A 22,318-nucleotide genomic window follows, 5' to 3' on the forward strand; every position below is an offset into this window, starting at 1 on the left:
CATCATTAATCATTAGGGAAATGCAAATTAAATACCACTTCACACCCACTGGGATGGCTCTAATAAGAAAGACAGAAAATAACAAGTATTGGTGAGGATGTGGAGAAATTGAAACCCTTATACATTGCTGGTAAGATTGTTAAATGGTGCAGTATGGAAAACAGTATGGCAATTCCTCAAAATGTCAAACATAGAGTTACCATATGACCCAGCAATTCCACTCCTAGGTGTGTACCCAAGAAATTGGAAACATGTTCACGTAAAATGTGTACATGACTGTTGATAGCAGCATTATTCATAATAGCCAAAAGATGGAGACAACCCAATGACCGTCAACTGATTACTGGATGAATGAATGTGGTATACCCATATAGATGAAACTTGAAAACATTATGCTAAGTGAAAGGAGTCAGACATAAAAGGTCACATATTATATGATTCATTTATGAAATATGCAGAATAGGTAAACCCATAGAGACAGATGGTAATTAGGGTTTGCCAAGGCCTGGGAGGAGGTGGGGATGAGATGTGACTGATAATGGGTATAGGGTTTCTTATAAAAGAAATATAAACATAATGATCAGCACACTGTAGGTACTAAAAAATTGTAAGGGTGCCTGGGTGGCTCAGTCAGTTAAGTGTCTAGTTTGGTTTTGGCTCAGGTCATGATCTCAGTGTCATGAGATGGAGCCCTGCATTGAGTTCCATGCTCAGCATGGAGTCGATGGAGATTCTTTCTCCCTCTCCTTCCCCCTCTGCCCCTTCCCCTGCTCTCTCTCTAAAATAAAAAAAAAAAAAAGATGTTTGTTAGTTTGAATAGAGTTCTCTATCTTTTGCATAATCATTCTGCACTTACTTCCAATTCAACCAACACCTCGTTGAAGGCCTGTCTACTATGTGCTGGGCACCATCCTAGGCACTCTATCTCATTGAATCCTCACTACAATGTTGGAGGGATGAAATGCAATGTCATTCACACTTGGAGACGAGGAAACAAGGTTCAGGCAGATTAAATGTCTTGTCTAAGGTTGAACCTAGGATCACTGGCCCAAGTCCTGTGCTCTTTCCATTATCCAACACTTGCTGCCCATTGCTGGTCTTCACTCACGTTCAGAAAGGACATCTGGCCCACTGTCAGCTGGGAAAGCTCTTGGCTTTCCACTACAAGTGGAAAAAGAAGTTCAACCCTTTTGGAGACAAGATGACTAGACAGATATCACTAACTGGCTCCAATTCAGGTTGGGCACGTGACCCAGAATACTCAACAGGTATGGCAACATTTGCCTGACAGCAAGCACTGGGGCCAAATCTCATCCTCTGGATACATAATGGGTCAAGCTAATCTCTGCCTATAATGCTGGGATTATTCTTCACCCCAGACACCAGATGTTCAAATAGGAGGTACATTTACTATTGGCCACATTTGTTCTCCTTTATGTGAGGGGAGAAGGGGGTGAAATGATTAGGGAAATAGAAAATTATAGGAAGAATTTTTAATGTAATTGATCTCAGTATCTATCCTAGAAAGACACTCCCACATGAGTACAGAGGCATACCTAAGAATGTGCCTTGCAACATTGCTTATATAACCGGAAAATGGGAAACAACCTAAATGCCTATCAAAATGGGACTGATAGGGGCGCCTGGGTGGCTCAGTTGGTTGAGCATACTGCTCTTGCTTTCAGCTCAGGTCTCAATCTCAGGCTCATGGGATTGAGCCCTGCAGCCAGCTCCACACTCAGTTTAGAGTCTGCTTCCTCTCTCCCTCTGCCCCTCCCCCTGCTTCTCTCTTTCTCTCATAAATAAATAAATCTTTTAAAAGTGGGACTGGATAAATAAATTACTTACACCCATACTATGGAATACTTTGCAAAGTGGAAAAGTTTGAGGTAGATTTATAGGTACTAACTGGCATGGGTAGAGCTCCAACACATACTGTTGAGTGAAAAAAAAAAATCAAGTTGTAGAAAAATATGTACAATGTAATGATACCATGATATACCCAAAAAAAAGCTAGTCATATATATATGTATATATATATATATATACATACACACACACACACACACACACACACACACACAAAAGACTAGTAACAGTGGTTTCTCTTAGATATGACCAAAATGGATCCTTGAGTTGAGGCTGGGGTTGGAGGTGGCAGTCAGGGAACTGTAGATTTATCTGTAATTATTGTTTTATTTTACTCCAGTTATGTACTTATGTATTTCTTGTGTAGTTTAAAGTTATAAAAATTTAAACAAAAAAATAGTAAATGAAGGTGAGGCTGTTAAATTTGTAGAGCTTCAAGTTCATTCTTATAAGTGGTTTCAACTAACCATTTACTCTTCATAGAGGCTTTCTAGAGAGGGAGCTGATGTAGAGAGGAGAGTGGTGGTAGGAAGATTAGCTAAAATGAGGAACAGACCTTCTGAAGTGGGGAAAAAAGAGAAGATATGAAGACGAGAGAATGTTGGAGCTGAAAGACAACTTCAAGATTGTCTTGTCCACCTCCCCTCGTGTTTCAGGCTGGGGGCTGGGAACTAGAGAAGTGACTTGCTAAATGTCAAAAAGTCAGCAAGTGGCAGAGGACAGGATCCCTGACCCAGTAATCCCTGGCCCTGCCCCGTCCCACTGGGTTGTGGAAGCAGGCATGCTGGCATACAGCTGTTGGGCTATGTTTACCAGCCAGCCTCCACCTTGCCTCCTGGGTCTCAGGCTACCAACAAATTCTGAGGTTCCTGGGTTTCTACTCTTTCTGCCTCAGTTCTTTATTTACTCCTTTCTTCCCCTGAATCCATTCTCCCCTTGACTTCCTACGGTCTCTCTCTCTTCCTTCTCCCTCGGCTCCAGCAGCCCCGTAAGCCTCCCCTACCTTGCTCCATGGTGACTGCCTCTGGTGTCCAGGCTACTCCCCACAGAACAGCTGGGTGATGTGGAGCTTCAGGAAACTGATCCTGGAGTGTTTTTTTCCCCTTCCATCCTCAAGACTCCAGGAGACACCGAAGACAGGGTGGCTGCTGCATTGCCACCTGCTTACTGGGCAGATCACAACTGGTTTTCTCACTTGCCTTCAGGTTTTTCTTGGCAGTGCTGCTCGGCTGAGAGGAAATGTAGAGGCCAATGAACTCTTAGGGCCTCGTGCCATGTGAGCTTCTGATAGCTCTTGGGCAATGGGGCCTTCCATGGCAGGTGCTGTACTGTAGTCAGGGAGCTAGGTTGGAGAGGTGACCTGATGGGACCTCTCAGGGGATGGAGGTGCCTGTACCCCCTGCAAGAAAGAATACCAAGGTCCCAAGACTACAGCTCACAACTGTGAGAGCCTGGGAGAGTTCTCAAGCCTAGAACTCTGCTGGCTTTTTTTCTTGAAGAGACACTTTCTAGACGTCAAATGCAAATAGAGCCCACTCTGGGTCACCCTTGGAATGATATTTTTTGTATTCCTTTTTTGGCAGAGCTATTGTGTTGGGTGAAACCTGCCAGGCGAAGGCAAAACTCAAAAGCAGTAGAAGAAGCAAACTTGGGAAGATTCATGGAGGATTTTTGGAAGTAGGTCAGAGGGTGGGAATGCCAATGAGTGACCTTGATTCTATTAAGAACAGCACATGTCCTGGGAGTGAGTGTGTAGGGAGAAAAGCACAGATAGCAGAAGACAGGTAAAAGGAGGGGAAAGGGATCTTCACAGGGAGTGGGCAGGATACTCCAAGGTCCCCCTCCTCCACCCCCCCCCACACTGCCTTTCCCTCCTGTGGGACCCTTCTCCCTGCGTTCTCCTGCTTTCTGGGTCCCTTAACCTCCCTCCTCAGGGGCCCCTGGGTGACTCAGTCAGTTAAGTGTCTGCCTTCAGCTCAAGTTATGATCCGGGGGTCCTGATATCTAGCCCCACATCAGGCTCCCTGCTCAATGGGGAGTCTGCTTTTCCCTCTATCCTCTCCTCCCTGCTAGTGCTCTATCTCAAATACATAAATAAAATCTTTAAAAAAGAAAAGAAGAAAAGAAAAGAAAGAGAAAGAAGAAAGAAAGAAAGAAAGAAAGAAAGAAAGAAAGAAAGAAAGAAAGAAAGAAAGAAAGAATTTTAATAAAAAAACAAAACAAAACGAAACAAAAAACCCTCCCTCAGGAACCTCACTCACCACCATCTGCCCTCCCTCCTGTATTTTCAACTCTCCCTGTCCCTAGTCTGGTCTTATAGTATGTATATCCATGCACACATACAATTCACTGCCTCACACACCCACCCACCCACCCACCTTTAATCCAGAATGAAACGCCTCCCCTCTCCCCTTCCTCCTGCATTTCTGGTCTTGGTGAGTGAGGATGGTGCCTGCCCAGTCACTTGGGAGAAACCTGGGTGCCGCCTTGTATTTCTCCATCTTCCTGACCTCCTTTAGCCCATCAGTCGCTGAGCCCTGCCAGTTCAGCTCCTGATTATCTCCTAACATTAGCCCGTCTTCCCTGTGCCCTTGGCCCTGCCTTCATTAAAGCACCCCCTTGCCTGGACAACTCCTAACTGGTCTCCCACCCATCCATTTTCCAAATGAGACATCCACATGATTTTTCTGAAGTGTCTTGTCACGTTGCTCTTGGCTTAAAATCCCGTAGTGGGCTCATGGGTGGCTCAGTCGGTTGAGCATCTGACTCTTGGCTTCCACTCAGGTCGTGATCTTGGGGTTGTGGGATTGAGCCCAGTTGAGCCCCGTGTGGGGCTCCACACTGGGCATGGAACCTGCTTAGGAATCTCTCTCTCTTGCCCTCTAGGGATGCCTGGGTGGCTCAGTTGGTTAAGCGCCTGACTTTTGATTTAGGCTCAGGTCATGTTCTCAGGGCCATGGGGCTGTGTGCTCAGTGGGGAGACTGCTTGGGATTCTCTCTTTCCCTCTCCCTCTGCCCCTCTGCCCCGCCCCCCATACCTCTCTTTCTCTCTCCCTCTCTCAAATAAATAATCTTAAAAAAAAAATCCAGCAGTAGGTCAAGGCCTAACTTCCCAATATCACCCCCAAAGCCCTTCAGGATCTTTCCTTCTTGCCTGGAGTCCACTCAGGCCAAACCCCTGCCATTCTCAGATGCAGACCTGCTCTCCTGCTCCTGTCAGTCTCTCTGAAATGTCCTTCTCTCAGTTGTCTACTTTCTCAGATACAGGCTCAAGAACAGTCCCTCCAGGAAGACTTCCTAACACCCTCTCTCTACCACACCAGGCATTTAGGGACACCCCTTTTTCATTCCCTATTAGCCGACTCATACACAATGTTATAAATACTTAATTTTCCCCCCAACCCCCCTGGAAGGCATGGCCTATGTCTTATTAATATATCCCCACTGCTTACTAATGTTGGGGGCTAATAGTAAAACTACTAGTGGAACCGGCGACATCTTTTCAGTTCCAGACACTGTCTTACATACTTTATGTGCATTATCCCACTTAATCTTCATGCTGCTCCCCAGAGTTAGGTACTATTATTGTTCCTCTATTACAGGTGAGGAAATTGAGCCTTGAAGGCATTAAATGTTTTCCCAAGATCACTAAGAACTAGTGGAGCCAGATTTTGAAGGCTGAATGTCAGACTGCGGAGTCCTGTGTAAGCGCTTCCTGCAGTATCTGAAGGATGGGCAGTTTTCCTGTTCATATCTGCTGGCCAGTGCAGTGAATGAATTAGAAGATGACCCACGCACGAACAAACGTATAAATGCCAGAACCCATTGCCACATTAGTGGAAATGGGTTAGCCCGGGGGAGAAGGAGGAGGCATAGGCAGGAGAGCTTAATTGTGAGGAGAGATAGGAAGGTGAGTGCAGCAAGGGCGGCTGGGTCTGGAGAGGTGGGTGCCCAATGGCCATCAGACAATAACAGCCTATTTCATGGTGCTGGGCTAATGAGCTGACTTACAGGTTCAGCTTTTCATTTGATTCCTACAAACCATTAGTCAGAGAGTGTGTGGAGGTTATGTGCTGGAAGAGGGAGGCAGCGCTGATCACACAGCAGCTTGTCCCTTGGTCCAGGGTGAGGGAGGCTGAGGACAGCCAGGGAAGCTGAGCAGAGTTGATGAGCACCTTCCTGTCTGGAGGGAAGTCGGGCTGTGACCTGCAAGGGAGGGGCACAGAGCAGATCCTGGAACACTCAAGCAGGGAGGTGTGCGCTCACCGACCATCCCCTGGGCCAGCTCTATCAAAATGGGGGTGGGATACCTTTAGACCTTTCTAAGACTCAGAGAGACTAGGATGCTAATTCTGGCCCTACTATGTATTTCCAGCATGCCCTTAGCCACGTTCCAGTTTCCTTATCTGTAGACTCAGGGTCCATGGCTCCATGGGTGCCCAGGTCTGAGGGGAGGAAAGGGGTTCCCCACGGACAATAGTAAAGGGAAGCCCACTGACAGATCCAGGTGTGTTCCTCTGTCTTCTCCCTCTAGTATGACCAGAAATGGAGGCGGTCAGGAGGAGAGGTGATTAAACTGATGGGAGGACGTCTGCATCAACGTACTTCATGAATGACAAAGCTCTTTAGACCGCACTCTCATTTGATCCTCACAGCAACCCTCGGAGGGCTGTCTCTGTACTGTCGTTGGTATTGTCTTGCACCCGAGGGACCCAGGACTCAGCCCCGGAGCTCTTTGGTTTATATCACACAATGACACTGAACAGCATGGACCCCAAAACTACCAGCCAAAAGGGCGTGAGCACCGGTCCCCATGGGGGATTGCAGGGGGAAACCAGCAATTAGGAGACTTGGGGGCTGGCCTGCTTTGTGCCCGCTGCTCCACACCCCGGACGTTTCTTTCAGAGTTTATTTGTGGGCACCACTGCCAGGGAGGCCAGCACGCTGGGTTTTGTGAGACAGGGGAGGGTGAGGATGGTGAGGCAGGGTTGGTCGGGACATAATCTGAAGGTGCTCTGCAGCAGGGGGCATGAACCCTAGAATCCTGGGCACTGGAAGGGACTTTGAGATTGTCTAGCTTGTCCAACCGAAGTAGGGAATGAAGCCAGACAGGCTTGTCTACACGAAAAAAAGAAAACACCACAGAGTACAGGTTTTTCAGCCAATTTTTGGACGAGGAGCCTGGAAATTATTTGAAAGGTTGACTGGGAAGGTCGAAGTGGTTAATCCCCCCATTGAAGGCCCTTGAAAACCCAGTAGAAAGCCCGTCCACTGTTCCCCCTCCAGGGACACAAGTGACACAGTCAGGGAGCTTTGCACCTCCCAGACCAACCTGACAGGAGGGGCAATGACTAAACAAAGCAGGAGGAGGCACTCGGCAGGTGGAGCAAGTTTTCAGATTTCCACAGGAGCCAGCCCAGGTTCTAGGTCTCCCTCAGGTGGGTGGGAGCCCGCTGGAGCACAACAGTGACAAAGCGGTGACAGAGCCCCACAGAAATGCCCACGGCGTTCAGTGGGGATGGGCACAGCTGGCACACAGGGTGGAGCTTGCGAAAGCAAAATAAATTTTAAAAAACAGAAAGGAGGAGGAGGGGAGAGGGTGGGGAGAGGTGCCAGGTGAACCCACGGCGCCACCGAGTCAGTGAGGAGTGGCAAGGATGAAGGGCCCACATGCCTGAAAACCTGCAGGAGGGTGCTCTCGTTTTCTGCATTTCTGGAGTTTCCAAATTTCCCATGATGGAAATATGCCAATTCATAATAACTGTGTTTTTTAATTTTTTTTACTAAGAGATAATTGGCGTAGACTATTGTGTAAGTTCAAGGTACACAACGTGCTGATCTGATACATTTATATATTGTAATACGATTACTGCAGTAGTGTTACTAACATGTGCATCACATCGCATGGTTTCTTTTTTGGTTGTTTTTTTTTTGCGGTAAGAACATTTAAGATCTGGTCTCTTGGTAACTTTGAAGTATATAATATACTATTGTTAACTATAATCACAATGCCATTAGATCTCCAGAATTTATTCATCTACCAACTGGAAGTTTGTATTCTTTGACTAACATCTTCCCAGTTCCCTCACCCCCTACCCCTGGTAACCACCAATCTACTCTGTTTCAAGGAGTTCAGCTTTTTCAGATTTCACATGTAAGCGATACAGTGTTTGTCATTCCCCGTCTGAATTATCTCTCGCTAAGCATAATGCCCTCAAAGTCCATCCATGTTGTAGCAAATGGAAGGATTTCCTTTCTTTATTTTGACTGAATAATATTTGTGTGTGTGTGTGTGTGTGTGACATCTTTGTCCGTTCATCCATTGACAGACACTCGGGTTGTTTCCGTGTCTTGGCTAATGTCAATAACGCTGCAATAAACATGGGGGTGAAGATATCTCCTCAAGATAGTGATTTTATTTCCTTCAGATAAATACCGAACATGGGATTGCTGGATCGTAGGGTAGTTCTTTTTTTTTTTTTTAAAGATTTTATTTATTTATGTGACAGAGAGACAGCCAGCGAGAGAGGGAACACAGCAGGGGGAGTGGGAGAGAAGAAGCAGGCTCATAGCGGAGGAGCCCGATGTGGGGCTCGATCCCATAACGCCGGGATCACGCCCTGAGCCAAAGGCAGACGCTTTAACAACTGCACTACCCAGGCGCCCCTCGTAGGGTAGTTCTATATTTAACTTTTGAGGAGCCTCCATACTGTTTTCCACAGTGGCTGCCCCACTTTGCATTCCCACCAACAGTGCACAAGAGTTCCTTGTTCTCCACATCCTCACTTGTTATCTCTTATCTTTTGATGATAGCCATGTAATGATAACTTTAAAAAGCACAATGAATGGCGGGGGAAGAACAGAAAGATATATGGCAAACTGTTAGCAGAGATTTCTTCCAGGTTGGGGAGCTATTGGTGATTTTTTCTTTTGCTTCTTTTCACTTTTCTGTTCTTTCCAAATTACCTAGACTGAGCACAGATGGTTTTGAGTGACCCCTGCCCAGCCATTCCCATGTTCTCAGGTAGCAGCAGAGAAGTCCTGCTAGGTAGCTCTGGCCTGTTCCCCTGACGGCACAGTCACTGTCGTCCCAGGCTACTGACCTCTGCAGGCTCACGAAGACAATTTAAATGGAGAGACCTGGGATGCTTGATTCCAGAGAAGCTGACTTAGGGTGATTGGGTTTATTTTGAGGTGGGGGACCTTAAAGCAGGAGAGAGAAGACAGGAAGGGCAGGGAGGGCCCAGCTAACACAGCTGGCAGCCAGGCCAGAGGACCAGCCAGTAGCAATGAAGTAGCTTGTTAGCGCAGAAGAGAGAACACAGATGATAAATATAGATGTCTTTATTGTCTCTTCCCAAGATGCATACCGGTTCTAACAGAGCTTCATTCACCGCAGGCAGGCCAGAGAGAGCACAGAGAAGGAACAAAGATAACAGCACACCTTCCGGAGTAGAAAAGACCAAGGTGGGGCTTTGAGGGGGCTGGAAGGGCATCAGGAGTAGGGGGAGGGGAGAGGCTGGGGGATGAGGAAGGGAGCATTGGGAGGGGCGGGGCTCAGGGAGGGGCTGCAGGGTTGGGAGGGTAGGGAGGTGGGGGGTGGGGCTCAAGAAGCCCTGGAGGCAGCAACAAAGATGTCTTTGTAGCCCTTTATCTCCTTGATCTCATTGCTGCTGATGAGGACTTGCAGTTGGCGGGGGCCAGTTTTGATGGGGTAGAGGTCCAGCTGAATTTGGATGGTATGTCCAGCCACCAGAGTCCCAATGCTGAAAGTCAGAAAGAGCCTGTTAGAGGCTTAAGTAACTGCTGAGGTGGGTGATCTGGTTTCCCCTCTTGATGGGTAAGCACCTCCTGCCCCCTAATACCACTAAGCTCAAACTTCCCCAAGGAGGGTGGGAAAGTGGGGGCAAGTAGGCATTATCCAGGAGACGAAAGACCATCCTATGACCCAACAAGGTGCCTCTTGTCAGAGACCAGCATGAGACATATGGTGCTTACTTCTTGGATATCTGCCCATCGATGAGGCCACTTCCCTCCAGCACCATCGTGCAGTTACTCAGAGCCATCGTTAGGGTATTGGTGAGGGTGATGTGGACTCTCAGTGCCTTGCCCACCTCAGCCCTTTTGGACACCTGTGTGGAGAGAAGGTGGGGATATTGTGGGCAACCGGCCTCATTTCTGTACTCCAGTCACCTGACTCCACCATCCCTCTGTTGACCACCAGGGACTGCTTACTTAGTGCCAAAACGCTGTAGGGAGAGTATTCAAGGTTAACACGTATCCTGACCTGTCTTGGAAGGTCACAATGCTTCAGGAAGCCACCACCAGCTGGGAATTAGCACCACGTTGAAATCTATTTCCCTCCCCACCATCTAGTTCAGGAAGGCAATTAGATTTCAACTTAAGTGCCAGCTCCAACCCGTTAATCATGGCGAACAGAAATGGTGTGTTGGAAAGATTCCCGAGGACAAATTGAGTCGGAGAGAGTTGTGATCGATTAGTAGTGTCTGACACAGATATGGGGTAAGAGAGTGGTCTCGTGTGTGCCATCTATATGCTGTCAGTGATATCATTCCAAGGCCAAGGCCACATGATACGGCAGAGCCAGGACCTGACCCAGATGTCCCAGGCCCCAGGTGAGATCTTTCCCCCACGTTGCTCTCACAGTAGAAACACTCTGAGCGTTTCCAGGTGTATTCTGTGCATCCCATGTGAGGTCTGTGTCATAGGGCAGCATGGCCTTGGCCTGTGAGTGGGAGGCAGGGTTTCCATGCTACTCATTTCTAGAGCTGGTACCTAGCTCAGTGCCTGCCAAGTGGTGGATATTTGATAAACGAATATTGAACTAACACAAGTTTTGACCACCCAGGTCATACTTAGGGCATGTTCTGGCTCAAAAAAAAAGAATTAAAAAAGAATCGAAGAAAAGCAAAAACACATCCTGACTTCTCTAAAACTCAAATGAAAGAAACAAGCCCCTTGTACTCTGATGAGGGCATCAAAGTAGAACAGGTAAAAATGTCTTTGGAATCCCTCATAGTCACACAAGTCATCCCCAGGTCCCTTACTAGTGGGGACCAATTAATAGTCTGCTCGGCATCTGATGTGTTTGCACAGGATCCTGTTGGGAACCTGGGTTCCCGGCAGGGTCCTCACCTCAGCACCAGGCTGTGTCTGCACTTGTGATTCTGCCCACTGTCTGCCACACTGTGGCCTGGCCACCTGACAGCATGGCCAGGTGAAAACTTTCAGGCGGCTGGGTGGTTTATGATGTGGAGCCACTCAGTTCTTCTGGGTGGGGACGGAGTATGCGGCTAACAGATCCGGCAGGTGCAAGGCCAGGCTGGGACTAGGCAGAGGGCAAGTCCTTCAGAATGGGAGGGGGGTGGGGAAAGGAGGCTTCAAGGGAAGAAAAGCCCTGGTAACAGGAGATGGGGAACATTTCTGCCCTCCATTTACCCTTCTTTCACCTGTGTTCCTTCCTCACGTAATGACCTTGCCAGCCACAGTCTTGGAACTCAAAGTCTGAGGCTTACCTTTCATTTGTCTTCCCTCTTCCCTGTCACACCTGTATTATTATCTGCAGTCACCTTTGGAATTTGACTTGTGGTTTTTCTCAAACCCGACTCCTCTACTCCATCTCCCAGCCACGCCTCTCCTGTCTCTCTGCCTCTGCAAAGTCTTTTCCTTTCTTAAAATGCCTTCTTCTCCATCTCATCGCTCTTACAGTGTCTTCCTATGCACCCCCCACAAAATGTCACCTCCTCTGAGAAGCCTTCCACTCTGCCCTGCCCTTTGCATGGAGCATGGGATAACATCATACTGTGCTTTAATCATCCATTTGTTGTCTGAGGCAGGGACTATGTTCTGTTCACTGCTGTAGCCCAAACCCCTGGATTGGGTGAGTCAGAGGGCTCCTGGGATCCATCTCTGTCCAGACACCTTACCTCAATAGATAAGTGAGGAGGCTCCAGAGAGATATCTTTTAGGACCAGCATGGACCTCCCCGTCTCCTCCACCTTGGCAATGCCAGACACCCGGATCAGCTTCTCGTCGGTCAGCTTGTTTCTGTAATTGTCGTGGGGTAGCAAGAGCGGCCACTGTATCTCTAAGCACAGACAAAAGACACCTTGAGTCTGGAAAGAGAGAGAGAGGGAGAGAGAGAGAGAATATGTGTGTGAGTCTGTATGTGTGTGCAAGTATGTGTGTGTGTATAAGAGAGAGTGATGCAGCACACTTACCCCATACCCACTGCCCCCAGAGGTCACTGCCATGTTTCCCCTGGCGGGATGGTGTCCGAGGCACAGCACACGACGTGCAACCGCCTGCCCACAGCAGCTTCACTGCCCGGCATGTGTGTGTGTAGGGGTGCGGGGATCTCTGTGCAATGTGGCTGAACCATCCCAGCTTTGTTCGAGACCCCAAAGTTCCCATCCTTCTTGGTGCTTTTCCAGGCCTACCTCGTACTCACCCTGCCCAAAGTCCAAGTTCAAGTGTACTGTTTGCCTCCAGAGGGGCTCCCGGGTCTCACCCTGGTGCAACAGGGCCTGCGCGCTGAAGCGCACCAGCAGTCTGATGGGGCCCCGGGGGTGGACTCTGTCTGGCACCCTCCACGCATGCAGCCTCAGCATCAGGTCCTGGCCCCACTCGGGGGTCCTGGCCAGGTGAAGCTGCAGCTGTGCGGGCTGGTCCTCAGAGCCCCTGGAGCCCAGCAGATCTAGGAAGGGAGAAGAGGCCCTTCTTGGGTCCAGCATTTTCCGGGAAGCCTTCATGAACACAGATCGCTCATCAGGGGATCCTGGCCGAAAGAAGAGCCAGGAAAGACCTCAGTGAGGAGAGATTGAGAGGACCAGGGGCCTCCTTTGGGAAACCGGCCACCCCAAAACTCCCAGCTCCCCTCCCAAAGCCCCAACCACATGAATAGCAGCATCAGGTGGCAGGACAGCATCATGGCTGAGAACATGGGGATTGCTGTTGCTTGGTGCTGGGTTCAAATCCTTGCTCAGGGACTGTCCCTTAATCTCTGGGTGCTCAGTTCTTTCATCTATAACCCAGGTATATCTCCTCGCCTCCTAGAGTTGCCAAAATTTTGAGTTACACGAGTTGCTGAAAATAAGCACCCAGCAATGTTCTTTGTCGTCAGTATCGCCGCCATCATCGCTGTCATCATCAAAGCCGGAGACTTCTTTCCCCCCACCAGCATCCTCACTTCTAAAATACATGCTCAAGTCTTCTAAATGGATCTTCATCTCTTGCTCCTGGGGGCTACTCAACATTCAGGCTGAACCCCAACTTCTCTAGAGCAGCTACTATGCACCAGAGGCACTGCTCCAAGTGCTTTCTGTGTATGCACTCACCCGCCCTTACAACAGCCCTCTGAGGTGCCATTAGCCCATTTTACAGATGAGGAAGTGGAGGCACAGGGCTGGTAAGAACACATCCAGGCTTACACAGCTAGAACCTAGCAGGGCGTTGGTTGGTACTGGCAGCCTGACTCCCCCTGGCCTTCTCCACAGGGACGTCTACTCCCTTCCACAGGCCAAGCATCCTTTCACTCCATAAGCATCCGTCTCTCCTCTTGCTGCCACCCCCACTGCCATGACATAACGAGATCATGTTATGATCCTACGACAGAGTTGACAGGAAAAATAAAGGACATTCAATTTGAATTTCAGATACGCACGAATAATTTTTAGTTTAGATGTATTACATACTATATTTGGAACACATTTTTACTAATAAACTATTTGCTTATCTGAATTTATCTGGAATTCAGATTTAATTGGGCACCCTCTATTTTTATTTGCTCAATTCAGCAACTCTAGGGCCACATGGCCAGGGTCCAGGAAAGCCCCCAGGAGTTTGCCATGAGGAAGCGGTGATCAGGTGGTGATGATTTTAACAGGAGCGAGCCATCCTCACTGGGAGGCATACAAAGGAGGTTATACCCACCCCCCTCTGAAGCCCCAGGGCCCCAAGCACCTTCTGGATACTTGTAGGAGCTGGTAATGTTCTGGCGCTGATCTGACCCTACCATCTTGGTGCTGATTTCCTTCCCAATGGAACTGGTGTTATGGACCAGGATTTCTTGGGCCTGACCATCCCCGAAGAGCCAAATGACTTCATCAGCATTCACCTCGGCATACACAAATGGGGTGTCATAGGGCAGGTGGACCTCCCCTTCCCTGATGGCCTTCACAGAGGCAGGGCCACAGCAGAACAGTCCTGTGGAGGGAACAGAAGTTGAGGACGGCTGTCAGCTGCCAGCATGTGGACTGAAGTGGCTGGTGGCGGGGGCAGGGACAGGTAGGGAGATGGGATGGAGAAAACCCATATCCACTGAGTGCTCTCAGGTTCCCACAAATTCACCTGATCCTCACAGCCACCCTATGAAGTGGCAGTTATCATCATCTTCCCCACTTTACAGGTGAGGAAGCAACTGAGAGGTCCTGTGACTCATCCAGTTCACCCAGCGACGAAGGCGACGAAGTGAGAAAAACACTGCTCCTTTCTGGCCTCCTGCTTATGTGGTCAGTCCCCCTGACCAGCCCCCCCACAGAGCCCTCACTCACCACTGCTGGTTTGCTGGGGAGTGGGGTCCAGAACCTGCCAGCCATTGTATCCCGGTGGTAGATCTTTCCGGATCATCCAGCACTCATTCCAGACATGGAAATTCCTACAGAAAAGAGTAAGGAAATGAGGATTTACGTTTTCAGAAGATTTGCCAGGTATGGGACACTATACTGAATGCTGTAATTTATATCAGTTTTTAAAAATTAAAGTATAGTTGACATACAATACTGTATGGTGTCAGGTGTACAACACAGTGATTTGACATTTATATAACTTATGAAGGGATCGCCATGAAAAATCTAACTACCGTCTGCACTGTACAAAGTTATTATGTGTTAATTATATACCCCTTCTTTTTACTTATTTAGAAGTAATTTCAAGCTTACAGTAAAGTTGCAAGAATAGTACAAAAAATGCCCATCTACCCAATTCATCTATCGTTAACATTTTGCCCCATTTGCTTTATCATTGGCTTTCTTTCAATATGGATGTGAAGATTATGCATACATTTTTTTCCTCTTGTTTTTTACTTCGGTGTGTATTTTCTAAGAGTAGAGATCTTCCCTTACACGATCACGTACAGTTATCAACCTCATACGTTTACTACTGATATAATACTTTTATCTAATTTACTGTCCATTTTTCAGGTTTGTCCATTGACCTTTATGGCATTCTCTTCTGCCCAGTCAGGATCACACATTGTGTCCTTTGTCTGCTTGGATCTGGACTAGTTCCTCAGCCTCTGTTGTATTACATTGACATTTTGAATATAGTATTTGTTTGCCAGAGTGATCCTCATTTTGAGCTTGTCTGATGTTTCCTCACAACTCAAAGATCTTACCTGGAAACTGTCTGGAAAAGGAAAAACAGGAAATCAGATCTGAAGTAGAGCAGAGGAGAAAGGAGCCAGGGGAAGAGATTAGAGATACCGAAATGAAGGGACACACAGAGACACACTTACACACACACATGTGCACACTTGTGCAGCGAGGGAGTGAGGTGGGTAGAGGAGGAAGCAGGAGAGACTGAGCAAATAGGCAGAGGCAGCAAGGCCAGGCTTCACCCCAACAGGGCAAGCAGAGAATGGCACAAACAGAATGACTCAAAGAAGGAAGAGTAAGAGGCATACAGATTTTGAGATCAGTATTCACAGACCACACAATCTACTCATTCAGTTGTGGGCTTCGGAATGTTAAACTATGGTCTTCTATCTCTGAAATGAGTGTGTTGTGAAGATCTAATTAACCAGAACAGTCTCCTAGGTTGGGGAATCACTCTCTGGGCCCCAGCCACAAAGGGCAGGGTGATATTGCCTCAAGACCAGAGAGAAGCATGTCGGAGCTTCCCTGCCCTTCCTGAGACAGAGCAGAGATCTGTTTGAGACCGTGTCCCTTACCATATTTTGTCTCGCTTCTGAGTTGGCAGCATCTCGGCGTTTTGGTCATAGTAGGTGTCGATGGTTAAGTTGCCATCCATGTTGTGTGCAGAACGAAAATTGGAAACCACACGAGTTGGAACACCTAAACATCTCATTACTAAAGAGAAGGAAAGCGTGGAGAATCACTGAGTTCATTTCAAGCAGAATCATTGGTTTCCCATGCATCCTTTCTAAACTTTAAGCTGGAGGAGAGAAAGAAGGCCAAGATTCTTGCAGATCCATACCTGTAACTCCTTTATTCTCAGAGCACTGCACCCAGGCCCAGAACCCTGCTGCCTACCTGCCCCATCTATGGTCTCCATCCCACTAGGAGAAAGAAATCATTTGAAGTTTACTTAAAATAACAATAAGAAACTCAATTTATCATTTAGGGCTTTTTCCATTCAGCAGCTTTCCACATTAAAAACAGAGAACCTAAAACATTTGTTCATTCAAATGAAAATAAGAAACTTTAGCCCTTAGGCTGTGGCTAGTTTCAGAAGAGAAGCTCTGTGACCTTTGATAAGTGGCTTAAATTTCTCTGGGTCTTAGACTCCTTATGTGCAACAAAATAACGAATTGGACCAGATGATTTTCAGTTCTGAAACTCTGAATCTGTAATTCTGCTGAAATACAAGGGTTTGGAGGAATCAGAGAAAGGATAGAAAGGCAAAATAGACTTACAGAGGTTAAGTGGAAGACCTCAGGGACAAAGGGAACCTGCAGGTAGAGGCAACAACAATCTTTGACAAGGGCAACAGCATCCTCTTGTGGCTTCTCAGGATAGTACTACAAAGGCTTTTTAAAGCTGAGTTAAGATTTCACTTAAGTAGTTAAGATCTACTCATACAAAGCAGATATTACACCACCACCATCACACACACACGCGCGCACACACACACACACACACACACACACACACACCCCTGCCCAGGGCCAGATGCGCCTTTTGGAACATAGTTCCCCACCTCAGCCGGCGAGGCAAGGAGTTTAGATGAGGAGTTAGACGGAGGTTTATCACACCCCTCCCTTGCTCAGGAGGAGCAGAGGGGGCCTCCTGAGGCTGCTGGGAGTATTGTAATGTTTTGAAAAGTAAGAGGACTATTGAGATTGACCAATTGTTTTGTTTTGATTGATTCAAGACCCCAAAGGGAACCAGTCACCTGTTCACAGTCACCCCTCTACTCCCAGCGCAGCTCCTGGGCCTTTCACAACCCCTCTGCAGGGGTGACAGCAAGTGGCCAGAGGCTGTGTGGTGGGAGAAGCTGTCCCTTCGCTCAGTGGCCCCAGAACTCTAGGGCCTGGGAGTAGAGAGAGGCTTCAAGGTGGAGTAAGGATGCAGATCTAGACCTCACCCTCTCATCCCAGCGTCTAGGGGCCTGAGCCCTCCTCCATGACACCTGCCTAGCCGCGGACTTCTCAGCACAGGCAAGTGTGGCCATACTCAATTCTGGTGCTGTGCTGAGCATTTTCTGGGGAAAATGGAAGAGCAAAATGAGATCACTTGATTTGGACACTCAGATTTAAACACCTCCTCTGTCTGCAGCACTCGTACCTAACTGCCAAGCTATGCTATCCCTGTCAGAAAAACCTAAAACTTTGTCTTTGGCCCCTGTCTCTGTCTTCCCTGTTCTGTGCTCCCTCATTCTCCAATTGAGAGCCAACCCATTCATTCAGCAAACATTGGTTGGGTACCACAATGTAACAGGGAGCACTGGGTAAGGGGCTCCTGCCTTGCATGGGGGAAGACAGGCAGGCACCTCAGTATTTTGTCTTTCCCTCATCTTCACAGATAATCCAATCAACACCTTTGCACTAAATTGTAATAAATGATAATGCATAAAACGTCCATGCTCCATGCAGGTAGTTAGCAAAGTAGCAAACCTCCGATTGTAACTTCTCAAGAATCTCTCCGAGAAGTACTTGGTAGCTTCCAACCCTGCCCTCAGGTGAGATCAGGCATTCCCAGACCATCTGCTTGCAACTCAAGCCCTCCCCAGTCTGTCCCTGACTCCAGGCTCACCTGGAGCTGAGAAGCCTGAGCAGTGGTAGAAAGAAGCTGCCTTTGCCACCACTTTGGGATCCCAAGCTTCTCTATCCAGGTGACCATTTTAATAATCAACTGCCACCCAGAAGACTGCCAAATGATTGCAACAGGTCAACCCCCCTCCTAGACAAATATTCAAGACTCCTCAAGACCATGGAGTGTGCTGGGTAAGAGTCCACCAATGTGAGCCATTCCTTAGCTGGGGGGCTATGGACAAGCCACAGTTAACTTATGTGAAAATGGAGATAATCAGAGCCCGACCGCAAAGGATTATCACAAAAATTAAATGAATGACTCTGCATCCCCATCTCCCCCTCACTCACCTGTGCACATAACAGCTGCAAAGACCCAGCACTGCCCATACTTCACAGGCTGCCTGCCCCTGGCTGACCACTGCCGCAGGATGGCTACACTGCCATTCCACTCCAGCGGGCTGACCCCCCTGGAGTAGTCCTCTCCCCAGTTCCCCTGCAGCACACCGTTGTCATCATTGCTGTTGATCTGCAAAGGTCAGACAGGTGCATTTCCACAGTGCCCTGGGGAAGCTCAGATTGTCCTCAGATAGAGGCAGGAGAGCTTCTGTCCTTACCATGGCACTCACCACCCTGCACACGTACACTGGGTCGTTCCGCTGGGAGTAGTCTTTGGATGGGTTCTCTAAGAAGTACAGGCTTTTATTCAAGATCTCGAAACAGATATCTATGATGTCCTCTTCAAACTTCCAAGTGATTTCAAGGAAGAGAAAAGAGAGGGGTAAAAATGTTTAGCATCCCAAGAGGGCGCCTGGGTGGCACAGTGGTTAAGCGTCTGCCTTCGGCTCAGGGCGTGATCCCGGCGATCTGGGATCGAGCCCCACATCAGGCTTTTCTGCTATGAGCCTGCTCCTTCTTCTCCCACTCCCCCTGCTTGTGTTCCCTCTCTCGCTGGCTGTCTCTCTCTGTCAAATAAATAAATAAAATCTTAAAAAAAAAATGTTTAGCATCCTGAAACTTCGAGTCAGTAACACAGACTTTTAGGGATGGGACATATGTGCTGGGGATGGGGGTGGGGTTAAATATTAGACAAGGTCCTGCCCTCAAAGAGCTTACAAATCAAATTGGAAATGTATGAGGTTCAGAATTCCCAAAAAACAAACCTGTATGGCTTTGATGGAAAAATGCAAACAGAATTCAGAGGTGAGAGATCCCTGTTGACCAAGAGATCAGAGAAGGCCATTGGCACCAGGGGGGTTTGAAGGACTAGGTGGACAGGAGGAGAGCAGGGTGGGGATGTTCACCTGAGGTCTTTGAGTTTGGTGGTGCCAAGGACAGAGCTTGGAAATTCTTGTTTCTGGAGGACATGAGGGAGTAGGAAAGATCAGATGGATAAATAGAGGGTCAGTCATGAGAGGAGAGGCGGAAGAGTGTGGGAGCCTTAAAATCAGGTGAAGGAGGGCAACTGAAGCTGGGGGCCCAGGAGAAGCCAGTGTAGGCTCATGACATATGTTTATAACACATATTTGCAACATATGCTGCAAAGCTTTTGGCTGCCAAACGCACTGGTGTTTGTTTCAGTTTCAAAAAATCACACACGTTGTCACAGTTGGAGAACAGGGCAAGGCTTCCAGCTCTCTCCCTACCACCCTCCTGGTGAGTGTGGTTGGATCTGGGATGTCAGTGGGAGGGAGGCAGAAAGTACACCAGTCGTGGTTAGCGGTTGAGAGTGGAAAAGTTGCCCAGAGCCAAGTGTCCGGCCTTTGTACACTGACTAAATATTTGATGTTTTTAAAGGAATTGCTGTTCCTTTTTCAGTTATGATAATGTATTATGGTTCAATTTTTCAGAAAGAGTCATCATCTTTTAGAGCTATAAAAAGAAATATTACTGGATTAAGTGATACAGTATCTACAATTTCCTTCCAAAAATTCCAGTGATGAATCGGGAGGAATGGAGACAGTATAGACAGTATAGACCAAACTTTTTCTATAAAGGACCAGATAGGAAGTACTTTAGGTTTTGCACGTTGTGGGGTCTCTGTCTCAACTACTCAACTCTGCCACGGCAGCATTAACACAGCCATAGATTATACGTGAGTGAATGAGCATGGCTGTGTTCCCATTAAATGTTCTTTATGGACACCGGAGTTTGAAATTCATATAATTTGCACATCAAAAAACTGTTTAGTTCTTTTTCAACAATTTAAAAATATGAAAACCATTCTTAACTCATGGACCATATAAAAACAGTCAGTGGACTATAGTTTGCAAACCCCTGGTATAGATGGAATCAGATTCACCATAAATTGCTCACTATTGGAGCTGAGAGGTAGGTTCGCTTCAGTAGCCTGTCCACTTGGATTATATTTGAAGTTCTTTATATAAAATATTAAAAACTTGAGGGGTGCCTGGCTGGCTCACTCGGTAGAGCGTGCCACTTTTGATCTCTGGGTTGTAAGTTGGAGCCCCATGTTGGGTGTAGAGATTACTTTAAAAACTTGAAACGAAAACAAAAACCTTGAAAGGCATCTCCCCTTCCTTCTATGCCCCTCTTACTAGATGGGAAATCACCGCAGCGCCACACACCCTGACTTTTGTTGGTGGCCCTTTGTGAGCTAATAGAGTTGATTAAGAACGAGCTTAAGGAGACCCACCCCAGGCCCACTTTCTGTGACAGTCTTACCTGCCCATAGTTCCAGGGCCAGGCAGTGATGAATCTTTCATGACCCTTGTAAACAAAGCCATAGTCCATCATGATATACTCCTGCAGCAGTATTTCACTTGGCAGGTAGACATCATCCTCTGAGTGGTTAGGTAGTGGAGGGGGCAAAAAACAAATAGAGTAATAAGGTTAAAAGACAGCAATGACAGTGTCCTGCTGGATAATAGGGGAAGGAACAGACGATAGCAACAGAGATCAAGACTGGACCCCTTGAAAATCTACTGTGCTTTTCTAGAGGCCAGTGATAGAATCTGTATTTTGAACATAATGATTATCATTTGCTGATTTTAAAAATGGAAAGCTTGTTGTAGAGATTTGGAAAATACAGATGACGGAAAGAAGATGATGAAAATCACTCAGTCCTGCTACTCAGAGATACCCACCGTTACAATTTGGTATATTCCAGCCATTTTTTCTCTCCACGTATATGTAATACAATTAGGGTCCCACAGTGTTCCATTTCCTATCTATTTCACTTAACCTCACACCATGAACATTTTCATCATGCTTTTTTTTTTTTTTTTTTTGGTAAAGATGGTTTTTAGCGAGCACATGGTAATATATGGCATAGATAGGTGGCTTGTATCTTCGGGGCTTTCTCAGAAGAACCTCACCGAGCATCCCCAGTTGATCAGGTTAGCATTACAGCATGTGAGCAAGTCATACCTGCATTCCAAGGGTTAAAAAGCAGGATGAAAGTCCCCAGTGGGTGAGCCACACTGTGACCCTGGTCCTGAGAGATCTCTATCTTCAGACTGTAGGGACCAATGACTGCATTGGCTGGCGTGAAAAGAGAGACTATGAGTGAGTTGGTGTCAATGGTAAAGTCAAAGGCGCTCCAGACATTGCCTTTTCGAGCCTGGGTGAGGGAGAAGGTGGCTCGGGTTCCCAGCAACTCCATGGGCGCCGGTCCTGTGTGGGAGAGAATGACCCCAGAGTGAGATTTAAAATCTATGTGACATGATTCCAGGAAGACTGGGAGGACCCTCACCTTCTTGCTAATCCTTTTAGCTTAAGGCTTTTATTACCACTGGGTGTCTTTGGGCAAGCCACTTAATGACCTGTGGGCCTCAGTTTTTTTCATCTGTAAAATGAGATCATAACAGTACCCACCTGAAACTCTCGTCATGGAGATTAAATGACATAACATGTATGAAGCTCGAGCACAGTGTCTGTTGTGTATTGAAAAATCAGCTATTGCCATCACTATTGCAGTTTGCTAAGTTGGCCAGATCTTCCCTTAACATCACTTATAGGGTCCCAAGGTTCCCAAGAAAGGAGAGGGGAGGGAGCTCTCAGAAGGGAGAGGTGGGAGCCCTACCTTCTGAGGTAGGCGAATTTTGCCTTGGAGCCAGGTGAACTCACCAGTCTCAGCTACAAAGGTGAGGTAGTCTGCCCCAAAGTGGAAAGGTCGGTTGAAATGTAGTTGGAGCTCAAAGGACTGGCCCCGGCGCACGATGAGCCGCTTCAGGCCCATCTCCCGTGTGTGATGTTCCTTGTTGTTCCTCGGGCTCTGCAGGTCCACAGACCTGAGCTCCAAGGCTGCCACTGGAGGGGGGCATGGGGAGGAGACAGGTCATTACCCAGCTGCGGCTCCCTGGCTCGGACTTATGTAGGATTCTGTCCAGACCTTAGCCCTTCTGCCACCCTGCCTCCTAGTTTCACAGCTTAGCCTCGGAGGGCAATGTAGCAGGCCCTGACCCTGGAGTGGGAAGA

The 22,318-nt window shown here is 47.7% G+C and overlaps 2 protein-coding genes across 3 annotated transcripts in view; one reads left to right on the top strand and one right to left on the bottom strand.

Annotated features, from left to right (window-relative positions):
- The window catches only part of CCNDBP1 (cyclin D1 binding protein 1), a 77,818-nt gene extending 63,503 nt beyond the window's left edge, over positions 1–14,315 (top strand). Inside the window, exon 12 of one of the 2 annotated variants that reach the window (XM_087859210.1) lies at positions 14,297–14,315. In XM_087859210.1, coding sequence (XP_087715336.1) covers positions 14,297–14,300 — 4 coding nt within the window. In that variant the 3' untranslated portion in view covers positions 14,301–14,315. Of the gene's footprint in view, positions 1–9,268; positions 9,321–14,296 lie in introns of those variants that run through there. The other variant, XM_087859208.1, reaches the window with a different exon arrangement.
- Positions 9,476–22,079, bottom strand: TGM7 (transglutaminase 7). Its single transcript, XM_045815615.2, has 12 exons — positions 21,968–22,079; positions 21,269–21,514; positions 20,564–20,682; positions 18,496–18,624; positions 18,230–18,407; positions 15,839–15,977; positions 14,442–14,545; positions 13,852–14,094; positions 12,341–12,667; positions 11,817–11,977; positions 9,868–10,001; positions 9,476–9,635 (listed from the first exon to the last, which is right to left on the bottom strand). Exons 1-12 carry the CDS (start codon positions 22,077–22,079, stop codon positions 9,476–9,478), a joined length of 2,052 nt encoding a protein of 683 aa, XP_045671571.2.
- Between the last annotated feature and the right edge of the window lie 239 nt (positions 22,080–22,318).

Source organism: Ursus americanus, chromosome 36, assembly GCF_024610735.1.
Source record: "Ursus americanus isolate L20-20 chromosome 36, mUrsAme1.1.p, whole genome shotgun sequence".
In the NCBI taxonomy this organism is placed as follows: Eukaryota; Metazoa; Chordata; class Mammalia; order Carnivora; family Ursidae; genus Ursus; species Ursus americanus.

Coding starts and splice junctions, on each gene's coding strand:
- TGM7 (XM_045815615.2), bottom strand. CDS start 22,079: ATGGGCCTGAAGCGGCTCATCGTGCGCCGGGGCCAGTCCTTTGAGCTC. Junction 20,683..21,268: donor TTTTAACCCTTGGAATGCAG/GTATGACTTGCT, acceptor CTAACCACTCAG/AGGATGATGTCTACCTGCCA. Junction 15,978..18,229: donor TGCAGCTGTTATGTGCACAG/GTGAGTGAGGGG, acceptor CCTTCTCTTTAG/TAATGAGATGTTTAGGTGTT.